Source organism: Spinacia oleracea, chromosome 6 (genome assembly GCF_020520425.1).
Source record: "Spinacia oleracea cultivar Varoflay chromosome 6, BTI_SOV_V1, whole genome shotgun sequence".
In the NCBI taxonomy this organism is placed as follows: Eukaryota; Viridiplantae; Streptophyta; class Magnoliopsida; order Caryophyllales; family Amaranthaceae; genus Spinacia; species Spinacia oleracea.
In genome coordinates this window covers 124,055,526-124,066,396 of record NC_079492.1, presented here as the reverse complement: position 1 = coordinate 124,066,396, position 10,871 = coordinate 124,055,526, and the positions used below count along the sequence as shown (strand labels likewise).

Sequence of the window (10,871 nt, the reverse complement as noted above, 5' to 3'; positions counted from 1 at the left end):
AAAAAGTCAACTGATTTTTAAATACATTACACAACACACAACTCTGACTTGTGAAATTCTCCCTCCTTTTCTTTCTCTTTCTCTCTCCTTCAATCAATGGAACACTACTACGGTGCTCATTTATGATTTCCAATTTCCCAGATTTTGCATTAATTCAAACACAGCTTTGAAGAAATCAATCTATCCCCGTTTTTCTTCTTCCATACCTTTCCATTTTTCTACTAAATAATGAATGTCTCACCCCTGAAATAAGCATTTTGTCCCATAAAAATGGCAGTTTTAATCTTCACTCTGTTTTTGATAAGTTTCTATTTTGGGCAAGTTTCATGCTTGGGAAACTCAAACTCAGCTCTACACACTCTGTTGCAGGTGAAGAGCTCATTTGTTTCAGACCCAAATGGTGTGTTGAACTCCTGGTCTGAAACAACAAACCCAGATTTCTGCACATGGGAAGGAATCACGTGTGACTCAGCCCGAGCTGCAGTACTGAGTCTTAACCTCTCCAACTCACAACTCAGTGGGTCAATCTCACCTTCACTCGGTGGCTTAAACCACCTACTCCACCTTGACCTGTCAATGAACCAACTCAGTGGGCCCATTCCAACCACTCTCTCAAACCTCTCCTCTTTAGTTACTTTGCTTCTATTCTCTAATCAACTCAGTGGGCCCATCCCTACTCAACTCGGCTCACTCACGAGTCTACATGTGATGAGAATAGGTGACAATGAGCTCAGTGGGGCAATCCCATCTTCACTTGGTCAACTTTCTAATTTGGTCACTTTGGGTTTAGCATCATGTAGACTTTCTGAGTTTATACCTTCCCAATTAGGAAAGTTAAACAAACTTGAGAGTTTAGTTTTGCAAGACAACTATTTGGTGGGTCCCATTCCAGGTGAGCTTGGAAATTGCACAAACCTTGTTGTTTTTTCATCTGCTCTGAATATGTTGAATGGCAGTATCCCTCAGCAACTGGGTCAGCTTCAGAATCTCCAAACTCTGAATCTTGCAAATAACAGCTTTTCTGGAGAAATTCCTGAAGAAATTGGTGATTTGGGTCAGCTTAACTACCTTTCTTTATTGGGAAATGAGCTTGTGGGTCCCATCCCAGATTCACTAGCCAAATTGGGTAATCTGCAAACCCTTGATTTGTCAATGAACAAGCTCACTGGAATTACCCCTGAGAGTCTTGGCCAAATGAATCAGTTACAAGACTTGGTATTGTCAGGCAACAGTTTTTCTGGTGTTTTACCAACTAGTATTTGTTCAAACACAACTAGCCTCCAGAGCTTGTATCTTTCAAATTGTCAATTTTCTGGTGAAATCCCACCAGAAATTGGACAATGTCTGTCCCTGGAAAGGCTTGATTTATCCAACAATACACTAAATGGATCGATACCGGTCGAGTTATATGGTCTGCTTAATCTGACTGATCTTTATCTGTATAACAACAGTTTAACCGGTTCGATATCTCCTGCCATCGGAAACCTCAGCAATTTGCAGACTTTGGCAATCTACATGAACAAGCTAGGGGGAAAGTTTCCTAAAGAGATTGGTATGTTGGAAAGTCTTGAGGTGATTTTCATCTATAACAACCAATTCTCTGGTGAAATTCCTTTGGAAATTGGTAACTGCTCAAACTTGCAAATGGTTGATTTCTATGGGAATCAATTCACTGGAATGTTGCCTTCTACAATGGGGTTGCTTAAAGAATTAAGTTTCCTGCATCTCAGACAAAATGATCTGGTGGGTGATATTCCACTCACTTTGGGGGACTGTCAACAGCTGCTGATTCTTGACTTGGCTGATAATCACCTTTCTGGTGGAATTCCTGCAACATTGGGTAATCTGAAGTCACTGCAACAGTTTATGCTGTACAACAACTCCCTTGGAGGTAACATCCCTGATGAACTGAAAAGCCTGTCTAATCTGACAAGAGTGAATCTTTCAAATAACAAACTGAATGGCAGCATTGATCCTTTATGTAGTTCAACTTCATTGCTTTCTTTTGATGTGACTAACAATGAATTTGATCATGACATTCCACCCCACTTGGGGAATTCATCTTTGCTTGAAAGGCTAAGGCTAGGAAGCAACCGTTTTACCGGGGAAATCCCTCCAACATTCGGGCTCATAAACGAATTATCCTTGTTAGATCTTTCAAGGAATTCGCTTTCGGGGTTTATACCCTTTGAACTTTCCTTTTGCAAGAGACTTTCTCATCTTGATCTAAATGGAAACCATCTCACAGGAAAAATCCCAACATGGTTTGGGAGTTTGCCACAGTTGGGTGAACTTAAACTGTCCTCAAACTCCTTTTTTGGTCCTTTACCACCTCAATTGTTCAACTGTTCTAAACTCCTTGTCCTTTCTTTAGAGGACAATCAGTTGAATGGTACCCTTCCAACAGAAATTGGTGATCTTACTGCTCTGACTGTTCTTAAACTTAGTAAAAACCAAATTTCTGGTTCAATCCCGCCTTCGATTGGTACCCTAAGCAAGCTATTTGAGCTTAGAATATCTTCTAACCTCTTAAATGGTGATATACCAATTGAGATCTCTCTACTCCGGAATCTCCAAATCATGCTTGATCTTAGTTTCAACAATCTCACTGGTAAAATCCCACCACAAATCGGATCGCTTTCTAAGCTAGAAGCTCTCAGTTTATCTCACAATCAGCTCACTGGTGAGGTTCCTCCTCAGATTGGTGAAATGAGCAGTTTGAGTGTGCTTAACCTTTCATACAACCACCTTGAAGGGAAACTTGCTAAACGTCTTTCGCAATGGTCAGCTGATGTTTTCATGGGGAATAAACTCCTATGTGGGAAGCCTCTAGAACAATGCAGTGTAGCCAACTCAAGCAACCATAAGCATACATTAGCATCATTACTTCTCTCATCAATACTTACTATTGTTGCTGCTTTAGTCTTGTTACTTGGAGTTGCCATCTGCATCAAAAGGAGGAGAGAAATGCTCAACAGATCTAAGGAAACAGGGAGTACATTCTCAAACAGTTCGGGATCCAACACGAACCGGCGTTTACTCAATCCAAAATCCCCAATAAGGCAAGAGTACAGATGGGATGACATTATGGAAGCAACACAGAATTTGAGTGATGCTTTTATAATTGGTTCTGGTGGTTCTGGTACTATATACAAGGCTGACTTAGCTTTCGGAGAGACTGTCGCAGTGAAGAAGATACCGCGAAAAGATGATCCCTTGTTGGATAAGAGTTTTGCAAGAGAGATAAAAACACTTGGGAGAATAAGGCACAGGCATCTAGTGAAGCTGATTGGGTATTGCAGTAACAAAGGAGAAGGGTCGAATTTGTTGATATATGATTACATGGAGAATGGGAGTTTGTGGGATTGGCTCCATGGAAAAGGAAGTAAGAGCAACAAGGAAGGAACAAAGGGACTTGATTGGGAGACGAGGTTAAAGATAGCTGTTGGGTTAGCTCAAGGGGTGGAATATTTGCACCATGATTGTGTTCCGAAGATCATTCATAGGGACATTAAATCAAGTAATCTGCTGTTGGATTCAGACATGGAAGCTCATTTGGGAGATTTTGGATTGGCAAAGCAGATTCATACCAATTATGAATCTATCAATGAGACTGAATCTAGTATTTGGTTTGCTGGATCTTATGGATATATCGCACCAGGTATTATTTGAAACCTGATTCTCAACAATCTGCTTGAATTTTATCAATATCTTTGCTGACATATTTGAATCTGTTTTGTTTTCCTGCGTTTGTCAGAATACGCGTACTCACTGAAGGCAACAGAAAAGAGTGATGTATACAGCATGGGAATTGTACTAATGGAGCTTGTAAGTGGAAGAATGCCAACAGATTCAAGTTTTGGTACAGATATAGACATGGTGAGATGGGTAGAAACACATATTGAAATGGAAGGATCAGAGCGAGAGAAGCTGTTTGATCCAAATTTAAAGCCTCTTCCCTCCAATGAAGAATATGCAGCTCTCCAAGTTCTTGAAATTGCAATGCAGTGTACTAAGACATACCCTGCTGAAAGACCGTCTTCACGCCAAATCTGTGATCAACTTCTGCAAGTCTACAGAAATAGGACAGTTGGTTCTGTCAATGGTGACAATGTCTTAGTGTGATAGTCAAGCTGGATCGGATCAGTGTTCAACAAAGAGTAATTTGTTCTGGGATTTTTTTAATTTCTTTCAGGGATTTGATCATGCTAACAAACTGATTTCATGATGACTTATTTATTGTAATTAATCTGCCAATAGGCTGCAGCTATTCTGATGTAAATAAAAGATTCTGTCAAATGATGCTGAATTCGACAGAAATTTTAGGATAATGAATGCAACATCTAACAGGTACAACTAGTACCCCTACTCTAGTGTTGGACATAGTTTGCTGATGCCTCACATATTAGCGTCAAGGCGGCATTGTTGCAACTACTCCCCCCTCTTTCCTTTCTAGAGAATTTCTTGTTTTTAACACATGATATGTGATTTATAACTCTTCTCTCTCTCATTCCAAAAATAGTAAATCCTTCATGTGTGATACATACGTTCCGTACCAAATGCAAGCCATGAACCTTGACAGGTGATGTAGTTAATAAATGTGCATTTTATTCACCTTATTTTCACTTATCTTATCTGAACTTGGAGTAATCTTTATTTTTTATGAACTTATCTTATCTAAACTTAATTGAATTTATCTAAACTTATATTTTTCTTGAAATATGTTGAAACCTTATGTTGTCCACATGTGAGTTGTCCCACGTTGGAGAAAGATGAGAGAAAATAACTCACTCCCACTATTGCCAATTGGTTTTAGTGTGGCTTCATTGAGCTTATAAGTGGACCGACTCTTCTCCTTCTCATTGGGTTGCCCAAACCCATTTCATATTTCTCCAAGAATGACACATGTCACTTCCTGGTACAAAATTTCCCTCAACCTCTTTCCAAAAAAAAAAACATATCTACTTGAAATTTTTTCTTATTATTTTCTCCGCTTTTGTATAAACTGTTTATGTATGGAAAAAATATTGGATTATATAATATGACAATATTAGACGATTTTGGTAATATTTTAGTCAAATCATCATATCAAAATATAAAGTATAATATCTCAATATTTGGTTGAATTAACATATTAAACACATCGAATATTTTGGTCAAATTATCTATTAAACATATAAATATATATAATACGTAGTATGGCGGAAATTACTTATTAATTACAGAGTAGATGATTAAATGAGTACATTCAAGATTTATTAAATACGGAGTACACATTGACTTTAACGGATAAATATTTCAGTTAAATATTTTATAAAACGGATGGTCAAATAATAATTTCGAATATCCGTGCGTGCACGGGACCTAATGGTGAACAAACATGGAATAAGCTTACAACACCAAAATAAATAAATTCAGGTTGTAGTATTGATTATTGAAGATCGATTAACTCTTTGTTGTCGAAAATTTGTATGCATGTATAAAATTACAATAAAAGTTACATAATAATAATAATTAAATAAAAATAACTCCCTGTAAGTAGGAAGCAAGTTAATTATATGCACATATATAGTATATACTTAATTGTATAATAAGTTAACCATGCCTCCAAGGGTTCTCAGCAAGGCTAACACATTGGTTATACCTAAAACAATCAATCAAATGATCAATAGTCATCCCAGCTGCTTGGATAAAGGACTGAGTGATGACCGGTCCCACAAGCCGGAACCCTCGCCGAACTAGGTCTTTGCTTATGATCTCAGCTTTAGGAGTCCTCAAAGGCACATTCCTTGGATATCTATACTTGTTTATAATAGGCCTATAGTTGAAATACTCCCATATATAGCTGCTGAATGATCCATACTCTTTCATTACCTACATCATCCAAATTCATTGTATCAAAAATAATTTGCATTTGATTCTTTTTTTTTTGTTATACTACGAGGAGACTAAACTCTCGTCGTAGTTTGCATGGGTACCTCGATAGGCAACATTCCTCCCATTTGAGATTTTTTCCATATTCAAGGCTCGAATCCGAGACCTTGGTAAATGAGCAAGATGATCTTAACCACTCATGCCAACCTCAATTGATACGAATTTGCATTTGATTAATTGTTGACATTTAACATAATTAATAAACAATATTTTGATTCATTAATTACCACATAATAACAAGATTATCCAATTTAAGCTCCGTTCTATTGGACTTAGTTTGACTAAACTTATATTATCTGAACTTAACTGAACTTATCTGAAAAAACTTATTTTATCTGAAATAAACTTATTTGTGTGTGGAAATGTCTGAAAAAAACTTATTTTTGCTGAACTTATTCGAAAAGAACAGAGCCTTAAGTACCATCCTAGAAATTCGATTAGACAAAGATTTAACTTAACAAATTAACAAGGAAAAACGTTTTTTTTTTTTTTCTTTTTCTAGAGACCCTAGTATAAAATTATATATGTGATTATTATTTCTAGACGGATGGAGTACATGTATATGTGTTAGATGTGTGTACTTGTAAAAAAAATAGTGCATTTTTTTAACGGTGATTTCCTGGAAAAAAGTGAATCTATTCTTGGAAAAATCATTTGCCCACATTAACAAGTAATTATTATAAGGAATAATTCAATCGCTTCTGTAGAAACTTGCCTTGATAATTCCTTTGGCATTCTCGACAATGCACCTGACTCTACACTCTGCTAAACCGAGTTCCTTGTTCGATGATATCTCTATGATCTTATTCTCCTCCATGTTCGCTACGAAATTCACATCAAATCCTCCAAATGATTCTCTATATATCATCAATAAATGTATGGTAATTAAACGTTAGATTATCATACAATTAAAGACATTAGGATAGTATGTATATATCCATGAATTGAAAGAGATAGCTAGATTGCTGAAATTTTACCTGAATTGGGTTCTTCTTTTGAGAATATCAGTCCAATTGTAATCCATCAACATACCAGATATTGATAGCAGCTCGAACAATTGACTGTTAACCAAATTTAAACTCAACTTCATTTTCGATTCGATCTCATTTATTTTTAATTAAACCAAAATAAAATGATATAATAATGTAGGTGACGACGTACGTACTTGTCATCATATACCGGTACTCCCCATTGTTCGTCATGGAATGTTACATACGCGTTATCTGTTTCAATCTCCAACGGACATGAAAAAGACATCATTATTGCTTTTTTTCCCCCCTTTATTTACAACCAACATAATATACTAACTCCATTTCACTATGTTCTTTTCCAAATCACTATATGATAATCACTTTTTATTTTATTTTATTGCATGGTATCTAATTACTCTGTTTCACAATATATGTTAACGATTAGGTACTGTGCCTATATGAATATTCCAAAATTATTATTTTACTATGTTTTATGAAATATTTCTCGCGCTAAAGCTAATGCATATTTACTAAACCTTGAATATACTTATTTAATCAACCACGTAGTAATAAATGTGCAATTTTCGCCGTATTATATTTTATAGGCTTAATATGCCAATTTGGCCGAAATATTCCATATGCTTAATATTCTAATTTGAACAAAATATTAAGTAGATATTATCCATTATCTATAACACCAATTTGACAAAAATATTGCTAAAATTATTTTTAGCGTAATATTATTGCGCGGTATCTATTGTTGTCGTAGTCTATAATCCAACAAATTTTTTTCACATATAAACAATTTGTAAAAAGGGAGAGAAATAAAAATAAAGAAAATAGATGAAGTATATTGTTAGGAAAAGGGTTTTGGTGGGAATATTTTACACCAAGAACGACATATATGATGTCTGTTTTAGTATAAGTTATAGTATGATTTAGTTATTTGAAGAAAATGTTATCTTAATGATGGAATTAAACATTCAAATTAGAGCTCAAGTACCTAACGAAACCCTAGAGGCTTATACTATTCAGTCAACCAGTTGATCAAGCTAGAACCTGGTCAAGTTAAACTAGATTAGTTTGATTATTCACTCAATTAACTTCATATATCATCAACATTCAACACCATGAATTGAAATTGGTCAAACACACAAATTTTTGCTTACTCATTATGAAAAATTAGATCTTAAAACTACTGATTACACTAGACATGTATCATGTATGTAGTTAGTTACTAAATTAGGTTAGAGCACTCATGATCCGACTACCCTGAAAGACACAAGGCCAATACCAATGACAAATAGGGGATTCGAACCAGCCTACCATACATAGACCCTCGGCCTTAATCAGTAGGCCGATCAAGCCCAATAACCTTATTACTCCCTCTGTCCCTTAATACTCGACCTGTTTTGACCAGACACGTTTGCCAATGCACAACTTTGACCACCAATTTCTTTAACTACATATTATAATTAAAAACTTATAAAAATAGGCAAATTTGTCAAAAACTACCTTATAAAATATGATTTTTGCGAGAAACTACCTTATAAAAAAAATGTTGTAATAAACTACCTTATAAAAATGTTTTGTTGTAAGATACTACCTTTGGCCAGATTATGAGCATTAATTCAAAATTACGACGTTGACTTTACTAGGTGCATATTACGCGACATCTAACGGGAAAGACATAATTAAATGGCACGTGACATATATATGGTAAAGTCAATCCCGGAATTCCGATCAAACGTTCGTAATTCGGGAAAAGATAGTATCTTACAACATAAATTTTTTATAAGGTAGTTAATTGCAACATTTTTTTTATAAGGTAGTTTTTTACAAATAATTAATTTTATAAGGTAGTTTTTGACAAATTTGCCATAAAAATATTATATTTTGAAAATATATATTAAGATGAAACCAGCAATATATTATATACTAACATTTTTTTTCATATACTAGAAATAAAATAGGGTCAAAGTGAATTATGTGAATAGTGCAAAAAGTCAAAACAGGTCGAGTATTAAGGGACGGAGGGAGTAACTATTAAGCATGAAATACAATAAAATTCTTTACTTTTTATTAATTTTTTGGGTTTAATTATCACAAGTGGAAATATACAAGATAAGTGTTCTTACCACTACTTTTGGTAATCCAAAGGCACCTCTTGAGCACACCATTGCTATTATGATAATCACAAGGTTTATAGGGACTAGGCAGTTGCGGCTCAACCATAGTACTAGTAACAAGCATTGGTGCCTGATCTTTCTTATGAGGAGAGGTCAAAATCGAAACCTTTCGAAGCGATTCGAGTGATAACAAAATCTTATGATCCAAAGGGCATGAATAATCCGTAAGGGATGAATCCGTGGAGGTTTGAGACATCGTCGATAACGAGATCGACGACACCGAGAGTGAGGAGTTGCTCCTATGGATTCCTAATGGATACACCTTCTTGAAGTTCTTAAAGAAGCTATGGTTGTTGTTTTGGTTTGGATTTTCTTTTGTTTTAAACCACCCTATTTTGCTACTCTTCTCTACTACATTTTTCCTTACACTTTTTTGTGACATCTTTTTTAGAAAAAGTGTTAAGTGTACTTAGAAGCAGAAATTAAAGAAAATATCTAATTTAATAACTTATGAAATAAATATTTAGATAACTTAGATTTGTGGGAGAAAATGTGGGTTTTGAGAAGTATATAAATATGAAATGCTTTTAAAGGGAAAATTAACTGGGAGTGTTTTTGGTTGGTAAAGTGTGAGTTTCGTTATAGCCTTAGATTATTATTATTATTATTATTCTCCCTTCTTGAATTGGTTCACAAGCAAAATAATCCAAAAGTGGGATTTAATAGTGCTTAATTTAAAATATGTATTTTATAATTAAATAATTAGATGCTTGTCATTATTCTATTAGTATTATCTTTCCCTTTAAAATTAATAATTTGGTCCACCTTACCTATTTAAGAAATAATTTATAGTTTAATCATATAATGATTAAAAGTTGATGCTTAATTAGATCATGCATTAATATTAATATAAGCGAATGTTTTGACATCTAGTATTTTAAAGTGCATATAGATTAATAAATTTATAGATATTTAGTTGATTTCTTTTTATTAATTTGAGCATATGGTATGAAAGGGGTCACAATAATCGTAATAAGGTGGTTGCAACATTGTTGTTATCTTCTAATTTTTTGATACTATGACACCATGTCAAGTGTTTTCGGATTATTCTTTTTTGATTGTTGTTTTGTCAAACATCCAAAGAGTACGTTTAATGCTTGAGTTGGTAACTAGGGACTAGGGGCATTAGTTATTAAGTCCTTTTCAATTTAATTAATTTGGAGCCGTTGTCCTAAGTATGTACTACCTAGCTATGTTCCTTTTTCTTTTTTTTTTTGTGAATGAAGCACAAGTACAATAGAAATTGTAATAAAATGGGAGCGGAGATTAAATTGAACCTGTAATCCTATCATACACAAGCTTTCAATCTTAACCACTACTCCCTCCGTCCCTTAATACTTGCACCGCTTTTCTTTTCGGCTCGTCCCTTAATACTTGCACCGCTTCTATAAATAGAAATCTTTACTAATATTATATTATTTCTCACACTTACCTACTACCCCACCTACACCCATATTCCCTACAAAAAATCATTTAAAAATCAACACCCCTCACTCACCACTCCCCACCTTTACACATTTCCCACTAACTATATTAAAAAAATATCTCACTATCAACAAACACCCATTAAATTAATATGTCAATTCAAATGTCTTAAACTCCGCACCGGTCAAACCGGTGCGAGTATTAAGGGACGAAGGGAGTATATCAATACCTAATTGATTACTACTTATGTTCCTGAAAGATCTTTACACCTCAAAATACATGTCCAAAGTATATTAAAAAAAAAAGCGATGACTTAAATAAGGCTTCTTTATCACATTGAAAAGAGCCCTAG

General features: G+C 34.7%; 2 protein-coding genes across 2 annotated transcripts; one reads left to right on the top strand and one right to left on the bottom strand.

The window, feature by feature from the left end:
* Positions 1-4,401, top strand: LOC110788603 (LRR receptor-like serine/threonine-protein kinase GSO1). Its single transcript, XM_021993222.2, has 2 exons — positions 1-3,661; positions 3,758-4,401. The coding sequence occupies exons 1-2, from the start codon at positions 271-273 to the stop codon at positions 4,123-4,125; spliced, it is 3,759 nt and encodes a 1,252-aa protein (XP_021848914.1). The 5' UTR covers positions 1-270; the 3' UTR covers positions 4,126-4,401.
* Positions 4,402-5,405: 1,004 nt separating this feature from the next.
* On the bottom strand, positions 5,406-9,601 carry LOC110788587 (uncharacterized). Its single transcript, XM_021993206.2, has 5 exons — positions 9,044-9,601; positions 7,100-7,157; positions 6,912-6,995; positions 6,650-6,791; positions 5,406-5,874 (listed from the first exon to the last, which is right to left on the bottom strand). Exons 1-5 carry the CDS (start codon positions 9,474-9,476, stop codon positions 5,596-5,598), a joined length of 996 nt encoding a protein of 331 aa, XP_021848898.1. The 5' UTR covers positions 9,477-9,601; the 3' UTR covers positions 5,406-5,595.
* Positions 9,602-10,871: the final 1,270 nt, after the last annotated feature.

Coding starts and splice junctions, on each gene's coding strand:
- LOC110788603 (XM_021993222.2), top strand. CDS start 271: ATGGCAGTTTTAATCTTCACTCTGTTTTTGATAAGTTTCTATTTTGGG. Junction 3,662..3,757: donor TTATGGATATATCGCACCAG/GTATTATTTGAA, acceptor TGCGTTTGTCAG/AATACGCGTACTCACTGAAG.
- LOC110788587 (XM_021993206.2), bottom strand. CDS start 9,476: ATGTCACAAAAAAGTGTAAGGAAAAATGTAGTAGAGAAGAGTAGCAAA. Junction 7,158..9,043: donor TTGGATTACCAAAAGTAGTG/GTAAGAACACTT, acceptor AGATTGAAACAG/ATAACGCGTATGTAACATTC. Junction 6,996..7,099: donor GTACCGGTATATGATGACAA/GTACGTACGTCG, acceptor TTTGGTTAACAG/TCAATTGTTCGAGCTGCTAT.